The sequence below is a fragment of the Acinonyx jubatus genome, chromosome C1, assembly GCF_027475565.1.
Source record: "Acinonyx jubatus isolate Ajub_Pintada_27869175 chromosome C1, VMU_Ajub_asm_v1.0, whole genome shotgun sequence".
NCBI classification, from domain to species: domain Eukaryota; kingdom Metazoa; phylum Chordata; class Mammalia; order Carnivora; family Felidae; genus Acinonyx; species Acinonyx jubatus.
Genome location: NC_069381.1, coordinates 35,581,296 through 35,601,073, shown reverse-complemented (window position 1 = coordinate 35,601,073; position 19,778 = coordinate 35,581,296). Strand labels below are relative to the sequence as shown.

Here is a 19,778-nt window from a genome sequence, read left to right as displayed (position 1 = left end):
GTTCAAGCCCCACATCCAGCTCTGTCTTGACAGCTCAGAGCCTGGAACCTGCTTCGGATCTGTCTCCTTCTCTCTCTGCCCCTCCCCACTCATGCTGTGTTTCTCAAAAAATAAACATTAAAAAAAATTTTTTTAATAAATAATGACACTGCCCTCAAGTTATATAGTTCTTAAGTTTATGTTCCAGAGATAAAATCTAACTGTACTCTGTAAACAATCTTACCTATCCACTTTATCTGCAGAGGTAGAGGGAGCAGGAGCATCTTCTTCAATCCTGTAATGAAACATTAAGAGGAAACAAAAATGAGGTTATTTTAAGCCTGGAAATTACATAAATTAAGAAAAATATAAAGCCATAAAAAGAGGGTGCCTGGGTGGCTCAGTTGGTTAAGCATCCGGTTCTTGACTTCAGCTCAGGTCATAGCTTATAGTTCATGGCTTCAACCCCATGTTGGGCCTTATGCTGGCAGTGTGGGGCCTGCTTGGGATTCTCTCTGCCCCTCCCCCACTCTCACACTCTGGCTCTCTCTCAAAATAAATTTAAAAAAATTTTTTTAAAAAGCCTTAAGAAGAGCCACCATTTATTAAATGCCTGATAGGGTATTAAGATCTTAAAACCAATATTTACTTCTATTCAATCTTCACTCATTCAAATATCTGTTAAATACGTATTTGCTAGTCATGAGATATACTACAGTGATGGTCACATCCTAGCTTTAAGTTTATGATTAGGTGGATGAAAGTGAAGTATTTATTATAATGCAACATATGCATTACTGAAAAATCTCACATTCTGCTTAACTTCTCACTAAAAATAAATTTTCTGTTCTTTAAAAAACAAAGAAGCAAAGTTTTCAAGAACATTCATTTTTTGAAAAGTTTTAATAAGTATCTTATAAACATTTCATAGTTGTGGGGCACCTGGCTGGTTCAGTCAGCTGGGAAACCGACTGGTTCAAGTCATGATCTCATGGTTCCTGAGTTCAAGCCCTGCATCAGGCTCTGTGCGGACAGCTCAGAGCCTGGAGCCTGCTTCAGATTCTGTGTCTCCCTCTCTCTCTGCCCCTCCCCCACTTGCATGCACTTGCCCTCTCTCAAAAAGAAACAGCATGCACTTGCTCTCAAAATGAAACATTACAAACTTTTTTAATTAAAAAAAAAAAAAAACATTTCATAGTGGCGTTTACTGAAAAGGCCTAGAAATAATGACCAACTCAGTAGCAATGAGTACCCCACCCCTAGCACCCAGACTATATGCCTAAAATCCCATTCTTCACTAAAAGGAACCAAGATTCCATTGAGAAGTTAACAGATTCTAAGCTGGGACAGGGAAAATACAAAGGTGACTTTGGCTTTCATGCCAGAAAGCAACAAAGCTATTTCTAATAACGACTTAGGAGTTCTATATACTTATGGTCATGCCAAAAGGAATTATAAAGCAAATATGGGGAATCCAGGGAAAAGCAGATGAATAGTTCTTTGTGCCATTTTTGCAACTTTTCTATAAATTTGACATGTTTCATAATAATTTACAAAAATATTACAAAAGCAGATTCAAGAGCCAGCCTGGATAAAATCCCACTGGTGAAAAGAGTCAGTTTGAGCACCAAAAAAACAACAGCTACAATGGATTGAAAACTTCGAATGTTTAAATCGATGCACTCTCAATGACACAAACAAAAACAAAGAACTCATTATCTTTGAAGAATAATAGGAAACCACTGCATTATTCTGAAAATTAGTAAATAAAGTGAGAGAAAAAGCTACAATACAATTGTATTTGCATTTTCTTTACAATACAGTTGTATTTAGACAGGCTTTAAGATATGGTTGATTTAAGTTACTACTTAGGAATCCTGTAGATTATTTGGTATCAACTTAAATTCTTGCCATTTTAACCTGCTCTACTATCAGTTTTCATGTATATCCCACAAGTAATATCCAGAGAAGGATATCATTTATATCATTTATAAATGTGCCCCCAAAGCACACCAGATCTCAAATGAGACCCAAGAATGCTGTTAACTGGTGAAATGGAGAAAAGGAAAAGAAAGAACACACAGAAAGAGGCAACCTGACTACCAGGTACTTTTTACTACCAAGTATTACTCAGAAGCAATAAATTAGAATTGGGAGTACATACCACAAGAAAGCTAGAAATATAATAAATAGAAGCTTAAAAGATAGGGGCGCCTGGGTAGCTCAGTCGGTTTAAGTTTTTGATTCTTGATTTCGGCTCAGGTCATGATCACATGATTTGGGAGTTCGAGCCCGGCATCTGCACTGATAGTGCAGAGCCTGCCTGGGATGCTCGTGTGGGCACTCTCTCTTCCCTCCTTCCGTCTCTGTTTCTGCACCCCCTCCCCCCAATAATCTCTCTCTTAAAATAAATAAATTTAAAAAAAAATTTTTTTAAAGGAAGCTATAGGGGCGCCTGGGTGGCTCAATCAGTTAAGTCTCTGACTTTTGGTTCTGGTCATGACCTCATAGTTCGTGGGTTCAAGCATCAGGGTCTGTGATGATAGCCCAGAGCCTGGAGCCTTCTTCAAATTCTGTTTCCCTCTCTGCTCCTCCTGTGCTCACACTCTGTCTCTCTCTCAAAAATAAAATAAACATTAAAAAGTTTTTTAAAAAAATAATGAAATAGGGGCGCCTGGGTGGCTCAGTCAGTTGAGCATCCAACTTCACCTCAGGTCATGATTTCACGTTCATGGGTTCAAGCCCCACATAGGGCTCTGTGCTGACAGTTCAGAACCTGGAACCTGCTTCGGATTCTGTCTCCCTCTCTCTTTGCCCCTCCTCTACTCACACTCTCTCTCTCTAAAATAAACATTAAAAAAAATTTCTAATAAAAAATAAAATAATAATAGTAATAATAATTAAAATAAAAAGGAAGATATGGAAGATTAAAAGGGCTCTCCCATTAGACAATTACTGACTCTCTCACACACATACACACAGAATGGAGTCCATTAGTTTTTCAAACTGGACTTTCTTCTTGTTTAGCTGTAACAAACTTATAAAGAAATGAAATAACACAAGCAAAATGGACAAAACAAATGATCAATGAAAAAACAGCTTACTCAATTCAGTAAATATTTAAATTCAACAGACATTTTAATTTTAGTGCCTACTGTATGCATTGGAGACCGTCTCCAACCAAACATTAAAACAGTAGAGGGGACACTTGTTTAGAAGGACAGAGAAAGGGAGGAGAGATGACATGACAGGTGGGGACTAACTATATTGGAGTCAGAGTCCTAGAAAATGCTTAAATGCTTTGAAGATTAAAATAAAATTTAAAAAAAAGTCAGTTACTTTCAGCAGAATCCCAAATCTTTGCTTCCAACTCCTAATCCTTTTGTGAATATATTAGTCAACAAGTTTGATGAAAAGCCCTGAGGAATGGGGAAAAACCGGGTTGAAAATAGAGAGACTTCAAAGCTAGAGCCATAGGGATGAGGCACAGTTTAAAAGGCAGTATTTAGCTGCAGGTAAGTAAGCAGACAGATAATCTGCCCAGAATCCTGGAATTATGGCTTTGGATCCTTATCTACAAACACTTTCTGACCTAGCCAGTGATGTCTAACCCCTTAGTGAAGTTAGTCATTCTGGGCAGATTCCAACACATAGCTCCTCAAATTACCAGTGGTTGAAGGACCAGATTTTTTATTTCCAGTGTACAACAGATGGGTTTTTTGTTGTTAACAATCACTCCTTGCTGTATTTTTTAAAATTTATTTATTTCAGGGGCACCTGGGTGGCTCGGTGGGTTAAGTGTCCGACTTTGGCTCAGGTCACGATCTCACAGTCTGTGAGTTCGAGCCCCGCGTCAGGCTCTGTGCTGACCGCTCAGAGCCTGGAGCCTGTTTCAGATTCTGTGTCTCCCTCTCTCTCTGCCCCTCCCCTGTTCATGCTCTGTTTCTGTCTCAAAAATAAATAAACGTTAAAAAAAATGTTTTTTTCATTTTATTTATTTTTAGTAATCTCTATACCCAATGTGGGGCTCAAACTCACAACCCCGAGATCAAGAGGCATATATATGCTCTTCCAACTGAGCCAGCCAGGCACCCCATCAAATGGATTTTTATAAAATAATGCTCACTCCAGGGGTACCTGGCTGGCTCAGGTGGTTAGGCATCCGACTCTTGATTTCCACTCAGGTCATAATCTTGCAGTTGTGAGATCAAACCTGCACTGAGCATGGAGCCTACTTGGGATTCTCTCTGCCTCTTGTTCTCTGCCCTCCCCCATTCACACTTTCTCAAAATAAATTTTAAAAAATTATGCTTACTCCAAATTTTTATACTTCTCTCTGTAGACCAGTAACAAACAGTTCACAAACCACATTAGTCTATGGACCACACAATGTAGTAGTAACATTAAATGTCCAAACAGAGTATGAGCACTAAAAACAAACACATGAATGCTACATATACATGCTACAAACACTGAGGTACTCCAGTGGCAACAAAAATACACAAAATGTTTTATATCCCACACAAATGAGGGGTAAGGTGCAGTACTATTTAACTTTCACTGTTAGCCATGATGGAAGTTAACAGGTACCAGATTCAACCCCCCACCTCAAAAAAATAAAAAAAATGGCCAAGTACATGAAACATCAGTTTTCAACACTGAACAGTAGTAGCACAGGACAGTGATCTGAGAGAAGGGAAACAAATGAGATGAGTCCTACAAGTGTCCCCAACTTACTGCCTACAGAATTTTATTCACAGCATAGAGGAGCAACCCAAAAGGAGTATTGTCTCACAGAATTGAGACAAGAGTTTGGGGCTTGGAGAGGCCTTGGTGGCTAGAATTTACAGGACAGAGATAGCAAGCTCAGATATCTGCAGAACATTCCCTCCAGCCTTTGGCTAACTGCTAATCAGCTTCTGCTTGAGAAAACTGAGGCCTATATAAGAATTACTTAGAAATGAGTAGATGAAACAATCTTCAGATATCACATAGGGTCTAGAATAACTCATGTTCCCAATAGCCAAGGTAGAAAGACCTATACCACACAGGGCAAGTACTGCTTTAGTAATGGAGTTAAATTAACACTGGAGACCTGTTCCAGGCCTGCCTAACAAAACATAAAGGCAATCCTCAATAGGACCAAACCGTTTCCAAGTAACTGCCTCCCAGAGTCAAAACAAACAACATACATACAGGGGCACCTGGGTGGTTCAGTCCGTTGAGCATCTGAGTTGATTTTGGCTCAGGTCATGATCCCAGGGTTGTGGGATCAAGCCCTGCATGTGGCTCCTGCTTAAGATTCTCTCTCCCCCGCTCTTGTCCCTCTCCCCCACTCATGTTCATCAAAACAAAACACACACAAAAAAACAAAAACCCAGCACTGCAACAAACCTCACAATGTCTGGTAAGTTACATAAGTAAAAAATTATCAGGCAAACAAAGAAGCAAGGAATTAAAATCCATAATAAAGAAAGGATATTCAATAGAAACAGACCCAAAAAGGACATAGATGACAGAACTAGACAAGGACATTAAGACAGTTATTTAAAATGTATTTCACATGCTCTGGGGCATTTGGGTGGCTCAGTCAGTTGAGAGTCCAACTTCAGCTAAGGTCATGATCTATCTCATGGTTTGTTGAGTTCAAGTCCCACATAGGGCTCTCTGCTATCAGCGCAGAGCCTGCTTCAGATCCTCTGTTGCCCTTGCCCCCGAGCATCTCTCAAAAATAAATAGAAAAATTTAAGAAAATGTATTCCACATACTCAAGAATGTAAAGCAAAGCATGAGCAGGAGACAAATAGAAGATACTTTAAAAAACAAAGAGAAAGACTCAAGTCAAAACTTCTGGAGACAAAAATACACTTAATAGGATTAACATCAATCAGACTGTGAAGAAGAACATTATCAGGAATTAAAGATACTTGGGGCACCTGGCTCCCTCAGTCGGAAGTGCATGTGACTCTTGATCTTGGGGTTGTGAGTTTGAGACCGATATTGAGTATAGAGATTACTTAAATAAACAAACTTAAAAAAAAAGAATTCAAAAACAGCAGTAGAAACTACCTAAATAAAAACACAAAGATTTAAAAAAACAAAAAGAACAGGGGTGCCTGGGTGGCTCATTCGGTTAAGCATCTGACTTCTTGGTTTCTGCTCAGGTCATGATCTCACAGTTCATGAATTCGAGCCCCGCATAAGGCTCTCTGTTTTGGATCCCATCTCCCCCTCTCTGACTCTCCACTGTTCTCTTTCTCTCTCAAGAATAAATAAACATTAAAAAAAAAAAAATAGAACTTTGTGAGTATGAAACACTAAGCATACAAACATACATGTTGACTGGCTGCCTGAAGGGATATGGATAGGAAAGGAAATATTTTTTTTTTTAATTTTTTTTAATGTTTATTTTTGAGACAGAGAGAGACAGAGCATGAACGGGGGAGGGTCAGAGAGAGGGAGACACAGAATCTGAAACAGGCTCCAGGCTCTGAGCTGTCAGCAGAGCCGGACACGGGGCTTGAACTCACTGACTGTGAGATCATGACCTGAGCCGAAGTCGGCTGCTTAACCGACTGAGCCACCCAGGCGCCCCCGGAAAGGAAATATTTAAAGGAATGGAGGAAAATACTTAAATGATGGCAAAACCAAAACAAACACAATAAAAACAATAAGCAGTAAGTTTACAAAATAAACAATGGCAGAAAACTTGCCAGTTTTGATGAAAAGTATAAATCTCAGATCCAAAAAACAAACCCCAAGCAAAAGAAATATGAAAAAACACACACCAAAGCATTTCATAAATTGCTAAAAGGACTTGTGGCTGGCTCAGTTGGTATGGCATGCAACTCTTAATCTCAGGGTCGTGGGTTCCAGACCCACGCTGGGTGTAGGAATTATTTAAAAATAAGTCTTTAAAAAAAAATTTTTTTTAACATTTATTCATTTTTGAGAGTGACAGAGACAGAGCATAAGCAGGGGATGGGCAGTGAGAGGGAGACATAGAATCCGAAGCAGGCTCCAGGCTCCCAGCTGTCAGCACAGGGCCAGACGCGGGGCTCAAACTCATGGACTGAGAAATCATGACCTGAGCTGAAGTCAAACGCTTAACCAACTGAGCCACCCAGGCACCCCAAAAATAAAAGTCTTTTTTAAAAGTTTCAGAAAACCAGTGATGGGAAAAAAACATAAAAATCAGGCAAAAGGAAAAAAAAGAGACTTGTATAATCAGAGTAACAAATTTAAGAATGACAACTTGTTAGAAACAATGTAAGCCAAAACATAGTAGTCAGATCTCTAAAATGGGGGAGGGGGAGGGGTGGGCAAAATACAAAAAAATATCAACCTATTTTGTAGCTAATGAAGTATCTTTGAAATACAAGAAATAAATCCTCTTCATGAAAAAAATACTAAAAGAAGTCTAGACAGAGAAAAAATAATACCGGGTAGAAATTTGGATCTACACACCCAAAAAAAGAAGTTTGTATATACATAAATAAAAAGCATTGACAACAGTAAATGAGGATTGTAAATATATCTTTATTTATATTTATATAAATTTTTATATTTTATATATATATTTTAAAATATATATAATAAATTATATATATTTATAAATATAAATAATATCTTTATTTTTTAAAACTTTTTTTTGAGAGAGAGACAGTGAACAGGGGAGGGTGAGAGAGAGAGAAAGAGAGACACATAGAATCCAAAGCAGACTCCAGGCTCTGTCAGCTCTAACCAAAGGTGAAAAATCTACACACTGGAAACTATAGAAAGCTTATGAAAGAAATTGAAGACACACACACACACACACAGGAAAAATATTCCATGCTCCTGGATTGGAAGAACAAATATTGTTAGAACGTCATTACTACCCAAAGCAATCTACACATTCAATACAATCCTTATCAAAGTAACACCAGCATTCTTCACAGAGCTACAACAAACAATCCTAAAATTTGCAGGGAACCAGAAACGACTCAATAGCCAAAGCAATCCTGAAAAAGAAAACCGAAACCGGAGTCATCACAATCCCGGACTTCAAGACGTATTGTATTACAAAGCTGTAATCAAGACAGTATGGTACTGGCGCAAAAGCAGACATTCAGATCAATGGAACAGAATAGAGAACCCAGAAATGGACCCACAAACATATGGCGAACTAATCTTTGACAAAGCAGGAATTGAATATCCATTGAAATAAGACACTCTCTTCCGCAAATGGTACTGGGAAAACTGGACAGTGACATGCAGCAAAATGAACCTGGACCACTTTCTTACACCATATACAAAAATAAACTCAAAATGGATGAAAGACCTAAATGTAAGACAGGAAGCCATCAAAATCCTCGAGGAGAAAGCAGGCAAAACCTTTTTGACTTCGGCAGCAGCAATTTCTTACTCAACATGTCTCCAGAGGCAAGAAAAACAAAAACAAAAACAAACTGTTGGGACTTCATCAAAATAAAAAGTTTTTGCACAGCAAAGGAGACAATCAGCAAAACTAAAAGGCAACCAACAGAATGGGAGAAGATATTTGCAAACGACATATCAGATAAAGGGTCAGTATCCAAAATCCATAAAGAACTTACCAAGCTCAACACCCAAAAAACAAATAATCCACTGAAGATATGGGCAAAAGACAGGAATAGACTTCTCCAAAGACGACATTCAGATGGCTGACACATGAAAAAATGCTCAACATCACTCATCATCAGGGAAATACAAACTAAAACCACAATGAGATACCACCTCACACCAGTCCGAATAGCTAAAATGAACAACTCAGGCAACAACAGATGTTGGCGAGGATGCAGGGAGAGAGGATCTCTTTTGCACTGCTGGTGGGAATGCAAACTGGTGCAGCCACTGTGGAAAACAGTATGGAGGTTCCTCAAAAAATTAAAAATAGAACTACCCTACGACCCAGCAATTGCACTAGTAGGTAGAAACAGGTGTGCTGTTTCAAAGGGGTATGTGCACCCCAATGTTTATAGCAGCGCTATCAACAATAGCCAAAGTATGGAAAGAGCCCAAATGTCCACTGACCGATGAATGGATCAAGATGATGTGGGGTACACACACACACACACACACACACACACACATATACACACACACACACACACACACACACTGGAGTATTACTAGGCAATCAAAAAGAACGAAACCTTGCCATTTGCAACTACATGGATGGAGCTAGAGGGTGTTATGCTAAGCAAAATTAGAAAAAGACAGGATTTTGGAAGACTATTGCCCAGAAGAAAAGATGTTTGGTTTTCACAAGCCAAAGATGTACCGAAGTATAGAGGGCTGCTGTATTTGCAGAGCTAAGTCCTCCAGTTCTCGATTCACTGACAGTAAACGCTATGAAAAGGACTTCCAGAGCTCTTTTGGGTCGCATGAGACTGGTTCAGGAGACATCTGTAATGCCTGTGTCCTGCTTGTGAAAAGATGGAAGAAATTGCCAGCAGGATCACAAAAAAACTGGAATCATGTGGTAGATGCAAGGGCAGGACCCAGTCTGAAGACAACATTGAAACCAAAGAAAGTGAAAACTTTATCTGGAAACATGATAAAAAGCAACCAAATCAGTAAACTACAGAAGGAATTCAAACGTCACAATTCTGATGCTCACAGTACCACCTCAAGTGCCTCCCCAGCTCAGTCTCCTTGTTATAGTAACCAGTCGGATGATGGCTCAGATACAGAGATGGCTTCTGGCTCTAACAGAACGCCATTTTTTTCCTTTTTAGATCTCACATACTGGAAAAGACAGAAAATACGTTGTGGGATTATCTATAAAGGCCGTTTTGGAGAAGTTCTCACTGACACACATCTATTCAAGCCTTGCTGCAACAATAAGAAAGCAGCTGCTGAGAAGCTGGAGGAGCAGGGGCCAGAGCCTCTGCCCATCTCCACTCAGGAGTGGTGACTGAGGTTTAGGTAGAAGGGGAACAAAAAAACGATTTAAATTTTGGAAAGAAAACAAAGCAACAAAACCCTCCTATTTTTAACTTGGATACCTGCTATTCTGCCAAAAGACACTTTCTAGAATAGTTTTGAATGGGTTGTTATTTCTCCTCCAGTTCCACAAACTCTGAAGCCAGTGTCTAGCTTACTAAAAGAAAAAAAGTACACATAACATTTAAGATGCTGAGTATTTCACAGGAAAGCTGATGCTGCTGTAAAGTGCTCTTTAAGTCTTTTTTTTTTTTAAGCCCCTTCTAATGAATGAATCTAGGGGAATTTCAGGGGACAGAGATGGGATTTGTTGTATGATAAACGTATGTAGTTTTAGTCTTTCTATATTCAGAAGCAGTGTTGGGCATTTTTAAGATGGCTGGCTATACTTGTTTTCCTTCATGATAATAAATTTGTCATAACTCAGTAACATGGACTTGCCCCAAGAGGTAGTTGTCAATAATTTAAGGTCTTGCCAAAGTTCTGATGATTCAAGCCTGTACTACTGAATATTAAGCAGGACAGACTAAGCTCTCTGGTGCAAATGCCTCGAAGGAGTAGTTTCTAAACATACAGAGAGGTAACTTGAGTGTATATGTTTCATCCTCTGTCACCTCCCTCCATATTCATTTTTGATAAAGATTTTAATCTATATTGAAACTTCTAAAGCAGAATCAAAGCTCCTCTGGGGAAATGTCAAGTTTTAGGATGAGCAATCCTAAATGAAGAGAACCAAAGCATTGCCGCATGGTAGAGATCACATTCTATTAAAAATGTTAAATTATCTAAAAAAAATGTTCACGTCTTCAGGATGGCACACACAAAAAACAAAGGTTAATGCTGCTTGGGGCACATTTCTTAGAGGGCTTGCCTAGTGTGTAAATAATTGACTTTTGTTTGTGTTACATGACTGGGGACTTCATTGAAAATCTGCGCAATTCAGTTTTAGCTCTGGATTACTTCAGTTGACCTTTGTGAAGGTTTTGTCTGTGTAGAGTGAGTTGGGGTTGTTTGACTGGTTTTAACCTATTAGGGTCTGGGGTTTTTGTTTTTTTTTTTTTTCCACTCTATATTAAAGTAAAATTCTAAAAGAAAAGAAGTGTGTGTTAATGCTGAGTGGGCTGGTTTAGGTTTGACTTCTTTTAGTCAGGCTTTGCGAACATTGAAATGTTAGATGATGCATCCTGAACACGGAGCTCTTTGATTCCAAAATCTTCATTTGAGGCCTTTTTACCTGAACCCAAACCAAAGTACTGTCATTGCCTCTTTTCTAAACGTTCAGGAATAACCTATCACCGGTTCAGACCTCTCATAATTAGGGAGGATCATTTGCCTACCTTATAATAACATGACTCAGTGCTTATTTTTAAAACTGGATTTTAAAAATTACATAGTATAAATAACAGTAAGGAGTGAGCCATTTTTTACGGGCACCATATAGTTTTATAATTCTTAATCTAAACTTAAAATTTTATATTTCTTCCTTATGGCAAAAACTACAAGCCACCATATGCACAGATTACACCATGAGTTGGGTTGGCTCTCCCACAGCCTCTGAGGTGAATTACAAGAGTCCCAGCCATTATCATATTCCTCCTGTTGTTTCCAAATGGTTTTTTTTTTATTTTTTGGTACATTTTGGCTACAGTATTGGTGGTAGAATATACTATAATATGGATCATCTCTACTTCTGTATTTATTTATTACCAGACCTCAACCACAGCCTTCTTTTTCCCCTTCCACCTCTTTGCCTGTAGGATGTACTATATGTAGTCATGCACTTTGTATTAATATATTAGAAATCTACAAATCTGTTTTGTACTTTTTATACTGTTGGATACTTATAATCAAAACTTTTATTAGGGTATTGAATAAATTTAGTCTTACTAGAAAATAAAAAAAAAATTAGAGAAAGAAAATGGCCTACGACTTCACTCATAGGAGGAATTTAAGATACAAAACAGATGAACATAAGGGAAGCAAAAATAAGAACAGGGAGGGGCAGGGTGTCTGTCGATTAAGAATCAGACATCAGCTCAAGTCATGATCTCACACTTCATGGGTTTGAACCCCATATCTGGGTCTTTTCATTCCAGCTTGGAGCCTGGAGCCTACTTCGGATTCTGTCTCCCTCCCTCTCTGCCCTTCCCCTGCTCGTGCTCTCTCTCAAAAATAAGTAATAAAACATTAATTAATTAATTAATTAATAAAACAGGGAAGGGGACAAAAGACTCTTAAATACAGAGAACAAACTGAGGGTTGCTGGAGGGGTTGTGGGTGGGGATGGGCTAAATGGGTAAGGGGCATTAAGGGGCATTAAGTGCTTGTTGGGCCAAGCACTGGGTGTTATTTATACATAAGGGATGGATGAATCACTGGAATCTACTTCTGAAATAATTATTGCACTATATGCTAACTTGGATATAAATTTAAAAATAAACAAAATTAAAAATAAACAAACAAACATACAAACAACTCTCTCCATAGCATGTATCTTTTGAAAAACAGTTACTTTCTCATTTGTTAACAGATCAATTTTATCTTAGGGCACCTGGCTAGCTCAGTCAGTACAGCAAACAACTCCTGATCCTGGGTGGTGAGTTCAAGCCCCACACTGGGCCAAGAGCTTACTTAAAAACAAAACAAAACAAAACAACACAACATTATCTTAAACAGTTTATTTTCAAAGTATCTGCTAATGGGTTTACTACTGACAACCATTGTTTTCAACCTAATGTGGCTAACAAAGAGCTAGGAATACAAACTATAAAAGGGTCAATTCTGCTATTGTCTTGCTATTTGTGCTTGCATTATCACCTTCAATCCACCATTTCTAAGCCCAGAATCTTTTAAACACATTGTCCATTTTTATAAGAGCTAGTTTAAAACTGGAAAAAAAAGTCCTATCTAGACTTACCATGGTGATCATTTGGTAATATGTACAAATGTTGGATTGCTATGTTGTACACCTGAAACTACTGTCAATTATATCTCAAGTTCTTTAAACCTAATCTTAATGGGTAAAGATGTGGCACATATACATAATGGAATATTACTCAGCCATAAACAAGAGCAAGATCCTGGTGCCTGGATGGCTCAGCTAGTTAAGCCCCCAACTCCTGGTTTCAGCTCAGGTCATGATCTTGCGGGTCTCCCCCACATCGGGCTCTGCGAGCCTACTTGGGATTTCTCTCTGCCACTCCCTGGCTCATTTTCTCTCTCTCAAAATAAATAAACTTAAAGAAAAAAAAAAGGGAGCAAGATCTTGGGGTGCCTGGGTGGCTCAGTCGGTTAATCATCCAACTCTTGATTTCAGCTCAGATCATGATCTCACAAATCCTGAGTTCGAGCCCCACCCTGGGCCCTGCACTGACAGTGCAGGAGCCTGTTTGGGATTCTCTCTCCCCCTCTCTCTCTGCCCCTCCCCTGCTTGTGTGCTTGCTCTCTCTCTCTCAAAATAAATAAAAGAAAAAGCAAGATCTTGCCATCTACAACACCATGGATGGATCTAGAGGGTATAATGCTAAGTGAAATAAGTCAGAGAAAAACAAGTAACATTTTAGTCTTATGTGGAATTTAAGAAACAAAACAAATGAACAAAGAAAAAAGACAAATCAAAAAACTGGACTCTTAACTATAGAGAACAAATTGATGGTTACCAGAGGGAAGGTGGGGGGGGGGGGGGAGGGTGAAATAGGTGAAGGGGATTGAGAGTACACTGATCGTGATGAGCACTGAGTAATGTATAGAATTGAACTGCTATATTCACTACTACACCTAAACTGCTACACCTAAAACTGATATAGCACTGTAGGTTAATTACACTGGAATTAAAATTTTTGAAGTAAAAATAACAATAAATCACCCTACAGATATACTAGTCCATGGTTTATTACAAGGTATTCACTGTAGCACTATTTGTAATAATACTGGAAACAACTCAAATGTCTATCAATAGCAAATTTGTTATGAGATACCCACAGAATAGAATACAAGGCAGTCATAAAAAGTTAAGGGGGGCCTGGGTGGCTCACTCAGTTAAGTGTCTAACTTCATTCAGCTCAGGTCATGATCTCACAGTTCATGAGTTTGAGCCCCACATTGGACTCTGCACTGATGGTGCAGAGCCTGCTTGGGATTCTCTCTCTCTCCCTCTCTCTCTGCCCTTCCACTCTCTCTCAAAATAAATAAAATTAAAAAAAAAAATTAAGAAGGGGTGCCTGGGTGGCTCAGTCGGTTGAGCATCTGACTTTGGCTCAGGTCATGATCTCGCAGTCCGTGAGTTCAAGCCCCTCATCGGGCTCTGTGCTGACAGCTCAGAGCCTGGAGCCTGTTTCAGATTCTGTGTCTCCCTCTCTCTCTCACCCTCCCCTGTTCATGCTCTGTCTGTGTCTCAAAAATAAATTAAAAAAAAAAAAATTAAGGAAAATCTAAGGTAACTATGCCCTGATGAATGATCTCCAAGACATATTGCTAAATGTTCAGAAATGTGTCAAATAGGCTACCGTTTATACAACAATGTAGAATTAATAACTACATACCATTTGTTTTTATATGCAGAAGGTTGTCTTTGAGGAACATATAATAAATTCCCACTTGAGAAGAAAAACTATGCAACTAGAAAATAACGGGTAGAAGGACATTTCACTGTATAACGATCCTTATGGATTTTGAATCAGGAATGTATTTTCTATTAAAAATTAAAATATTTCTTAAAAATCTGATACCTGCCAATATGGCCTTACCTTCTCACACAATCAGCTGGAGCTAAATAGTGACCACTCACTTTAAGGAAGGAGAATGTACTACAATCCCCATCACCTTTTTTTTTTCTTTTTTTAATGTTTACTTCTTTTTGAGAGAGGGAGACAGAGAATCCCAAGCAGGCTCTGCGCCGTCAGCACAGAGCCAATTCTGGGTTTGAACTCACAAACTGTGAGATCATGACCTGACTCAAAATAAAGAGTCAGATGCTGGGGCGCCTGAGTGGCTCAGTCAGTTAAGCGTCTGACTTTGGCTCAGGTCATGATCTCAAGGTTCATGAGTTCAAGCCCCGCATCGGGCTCTGTGCTCACAGCTCAGAGCCTGGAACCTGCTTCAGATTCTGTGTCTCCCTCTCTCTCTGGCCCTTCCCCTCTTGAGCTCTGTCTCTCTCTCAAAAATAAATAAACATTAAAAATAATAATAATAAAAATAAAGAGTCAGATGCTTAATCGACTTAGCCAGCAGCCCCCTGCCATTACTTATTTTTATCTGGCCCTCTAAGCTTAACATTTCTAAATTCTGTTATAGAACACCACACTACTAAACATTGGTAACTGTCTGGAAATGAGAAAAGGAGAGAGCCCAGAATTCTTATTTCTGGGGTTGGGAAACTTGAGTGCTATCCAACCAAAATAAGGTACAAGAACATTAGTGAAAATTGGAAGACTTAGGTTTTAAGACAAGTTGATTTTGAAGTGCTTATCGAACAACTAAATGGATAACATCCAATAGGCAATTCAGAGCAAACATTTGACTGCCAAACATAATACATGTAGCACCTATTCATTTTCATTTAATCCTCTCACAAAAAACAAAAACAAAACCTGTGGCAGATGGCAATGCTCCTATTTTACAGAGAAATTACTTATCTAAGTAAGTAAGTGATTTAGTAACCTATATGACCCTATCACATTTCATAGTATATTTCAATTGCCTATTGACTTTCTGTACTGTGCAAGAGGATTAAGCTTTAAGGAAAAACATCCTATCTCTCTCATTCTAGCTGTATACTAGTACCAGGCACAAGGTCTAGGCACCTAGTCAGTATTTGTTAAAATAAATGACCAATTCTGAATCACTAGGGTAGGATTAGGGCAAGTGACTTTGCCACTTAGCATGTGAGGTGCTTCAGTTTCCTCAACTATAATTAATATAGTACCTAACTCCTAGGGTTTGTTTTGAAAATCAAATGAGAAAGTTCATAAAGTACTTCATTCAAGGCTTGACATATAACAAATCAATAACAGCAATTATCAACAATGAAACAGAGGTAAGGAACAGAGGTAGTATCAAAGGGAAATAAAATTAGGAGGTAATGACTGGTATCAGCTGCAGCAAAAAAGTTAAGTAAAAAGCTAAGAATAAGACTAATTTAGCATGTAGACAATCAATGATTACTTTTAGTAATGTTTAGAAGGCATGAAGGGAAAGAAGCTGGACTGATACAAGCTGAACTAATGTGTATACTCACTGCATACCTGCCCTATTAGATTGTGTATGATGACCAGAAACTGAGACTCTGAATTCATCTTTGTATCTCTAAAACCTAACACATTAAAATATATGGTAAAATCCTGGTTTGTGAGCATAGTTTATTCAAGAAACATGCTTATAACCCAAAGCACTTGTATATCAAAGCGAATTTCCCCATAAGAAACAATGGAAACTCAGATGATTTGTTGTACATCCCAAAAATATTCATACAAAATAGGTTAATACTGTAATGCAAAATAATAAAGAAAAATAAACATATTAACCTTCACTTACCTTTGAAAATCTTCATGGCTGGTGTGAAGGAGAGAAGAGAGAGGAGGATTATTATTGTATAGGATGACTTTCGCTATGACGAACAGAATCAGTTATCTACTGGTTCAATGGATTCTTCTCCTGCATAGGGGCCAGTGTATACACTGGCACAGATGGTGACTACAGGACAGTATTAATTAATAAACTCTTGTCATATACTGTACTTAACGTAACTGGCAAGGGGCACTGGGGTGGCTCAGTTGGTTGAGTGTCCGACTTGGGCTCAGGTCATGATCTCACAGCTTGTGAGTTCGAGCCCCACGTCAGGCTCTGTGCTGACAGCTTGGAGCCTAGAGCCTGCTTTGGATTCCATGTCTCCCTCTCTCTCTGCTCCTAACCCACTCACATTCTGTCTCTGTCTCTCTCAAAAATAAATAAACATTAAAAAAAAAAAATTTTTTTAATGTAACTGGCAATAAGGCAGCACAGGAAAGGGTCTATTATCTGCAGGCAGCCTGACCTATAATGAAGCAAATCATTCCTGAGCTTACTCTTGTGTTGAAAAGCAAAGGACTGTCCATAGGTGCTTTGAAGTGACAAAAAATACAGTAGTGCCAGGTGTGGGGTACCTTCCAATGTTCTGAAAAAAATCACTGATCTCTGCCAAATACCACAGCCTGAGACCAAGCATCTGAGCATAGGAGACAATCACCCATAATCCCGCAGTGAGAGAAGAACCATTGGTTCAATTGTGATGTGACATTCAGCACCACGTACTATTAGTATTGCAAGACATTACTCATTTATCAAGTTAAATTTTATTAGAAATGTTTGCTCGTCTTGCAGAACACTCACAGAACAAGTCACTCACAATCTAAGGTTTTACTGTATATTAAATATATCTGCTAAATGGTTAAACAGAAAGGAAGAAAAGGGGATCTAGGAAGGCAGATTCTTGTCTAAAGAAGTTTGGCTCTCAATCGGAAGAAGCTAAACAGATATATGATGGAGTAATGGTTTTTAAATGCATTCATGTTAGGACGTTTGAACGCAAGAGATGCTGCCATGTGACGGGGAAGGGGAAGCATCAAGAGACCAAATAGGTAATTGCTGCTGAACAATTAAATATTCGGGGGGGGGGGGGGAGGGGGGAATCTCCAATGGTTATCTTCAAGATGTTTTTTAATATAAACCCCCTATGAAGACACTGTACTATATTCAGACTTTTCTTGTATAAAACCTTTAAGTTCCACAAGAGGGAGGTGTCAACCCTCTAACCATCTATTTTTGTGTCTGTTATTGCCAAGCATCTGAATGAACATTCTAAGAAAACATACAACAGTACTGAATGGGCTCATTTTAAATTCTTGGCCACAGGGGTGCATGGGTAGCTCAGTCGGTTAAGCGTCCAACTCTTTGTCTTTTTTATTTTTGAGAGAGAGAGAGAGAGAGAGAGAGAGAGAGAAAGTGAAAGAGAACACGCACACAAGCAGGGGAGGGGCACAGAGAGGGAGACACAGAATCTGAATCAGGCTCCAGATTGAGCTGTCAGCACAAAGACAGACATGGGGCTTGAACCCACAAACCCTAAGATTGTGACCTGAGCCAAAGTCAGAGGCTTAACCGATTGAGCCACCCAGGCGCCTCAAGCATCCAACTCTTGAGTTCAGCTCAGGTCATGATGCCAAGGTCGAGGAATCGAGCCCCCATATCTAGTTTTACGCTGAGCATGGAGCCTGCTTAAGATTCTCTCTCTGCACCCCCCCACCCTAACACTACATTCTTGGCCACAAACCCAAAACAGAGACAACAATGGCAATCCTACCACACATCCCCTATGTGTTTTTTTCCCACTCTCCATAATGACTATTTCTTCTTCAAATGTCCTACATCATACTACATTCCTCCTTGCTTCAAAACAGAACTTGCCCCACACTTCACTAAGCAAACAGAAACAGACCTTTCTCCACCACGCCAAAATTACCAACCTGCTAACCCTATTTTCTGCTATCCTTATTTCTATGAATAAAGTTTCTGTACTAGAATCTTCATATAGCTGCTCCTTGTCATTCATATCTCATAATGGCAATATCTGACCATGCAGTCTAAATTAATCACCCAGTTACTTTCACCTTAAAATGGGTAAATGAAGACAATCATCTGCATACATTTTATCACTGACATTCTAGAATCTATGTATTTACAGTCTATAGTCCAGTAGTGGAGACTCCATCTGACATGACAAGAGGTACCTCTTCTCTTTTTCTAAATTTTTTAACGTTTACTTTTGAGAGAGCGAGAGAAGGGCAGAGAGAGAGACACAGAATCCAAAGCAGGCTCCAGGCTTCACCCTGTCAACACAGAGCCCATCGCGGGGCTGGAACCCACCGACCACGAGACCATGACCTGAGCTGAAGTCAGATGCTTAACCGACTGAGCCACCCAGGCACACCACCTCTTCTCTCTCCTTAACCACAGTACCTCTAGTAACTGAAACAAATGATCAGTAAATATAGGGGAAATATGCTTATAACCTGGGAGACAAGAAAACTGCTTCACAAAATTCTTCTAAAAGAATGAAATCTTAACTTGCACAATCTCCCCCACTACTGCCACCATGAGAAATGGGAAAAACCAGGGCCCACAGTGGCAACCAGAAAATACAGTTTTCCAGATACCTAGTCATCATAGAAATTTATTATCATCTATCATCCACTCTAGATTTTAAGGTACCCTTACACATAAATGTAAGCTCAACGTCTGCCTATGATAGAATGGATAAAGTAGGACATATTCATACAGTGAAGCAATATACAGCAGAAATCACTGAAACAGTATGTAATGTGAACAATTCTCACAAAGTTGAATAAAAGAAAACCAGACATTATCAGGGCACCTGGGTGGCTCAGTTGGTTGGGCAACCGACTTCAGCTCGGGTCATGGTCATGATCTTGCAGTTTGTGAGTTCGAGCCCCACCTTGGGCTCTGTGCTGACAGCTCAGAGCCTGGAGCCTGCTTTGGATTCTGTGTCTCCCCCTCTCTCTCTGCCCCCTCCCCTGCTCACACTCTGTCTCTCAATAATAAACATTAAAAAATAAAACTAAAAATAAATTAAAAAAAAAAGACATTACTACATACAGTACATAATACCATTTATTTCAGTCAGTTAGGCATCAGACTCTTGATTTTGCCTGGGGTCATGATCTCACCCTTCGTATATCAAGCCTGAGCCCCATGTAGGGCTCCGCAGTGACAGCATGGAACCTCCTTGGGATTGGATTCTCTCTCTCGATCTATATCTCTCAAAATAGATAAATGCT

General features: G+C 39.1%; 2 protein-coding genes across 7 annotated transcripts in view; one reads left to right on the top strand and one right to left on the bottom strand.

The window, feature by feature from the left end:
• Positions 1-19,778, bottom strand: part of NASP (nuclear autoantigenic sperm protein) — a 42,230-nt gene that overhangs the window by 15,969 nt on the left and 6,483 nt on the right. For 3 of the 6 annotated variants that reach the window (XM_027059324.2, XM_053213404.1, XM_053213409.1), the window contains exons 3-4: positions 16,480-16,497; positions 224-274 (exon numbers count right to left, since the gene is read on the bottom strand). In XM_027059324.2, the coding sequence (XP_026915125.2) occupies positions 224-274; positions 16,480-16,497 (69 nt within the window). The remainder of the gene's footprint in view (positions 1-223; positions 275-16,479; positions 16,498-19,778) is intronic. The other 3 variants (XM_053213401.1, XM_027059325.2, XM_053213413.1) reach the window with 1 other exon arrangement.
• LOC128313667 (SIN3-HDAC complex-associated factor-like) lies at positions 6,418-13,170 on the top strand. Its single transcript, XM_053213464.1, has one exon. It carries the CDS (start codon positions 9,254-9,256, stop codon positions 9,917-9,919), a length of 666 nt encoding a protein of 221 aa, XP_053069439.1. The 5' UTR covers positions 6,418-9,253; the 3' UTR covers positions 9,920-13,170.

Coding starts and splice junctions, on each gene's coding strand:
- LOC128313667 (XM_053213464.1), top strand. CDS start 9,254: ATGTTTGGTTTTCACAAGCCAAAGATGTACCGAAGTATAGAGGGCTGC.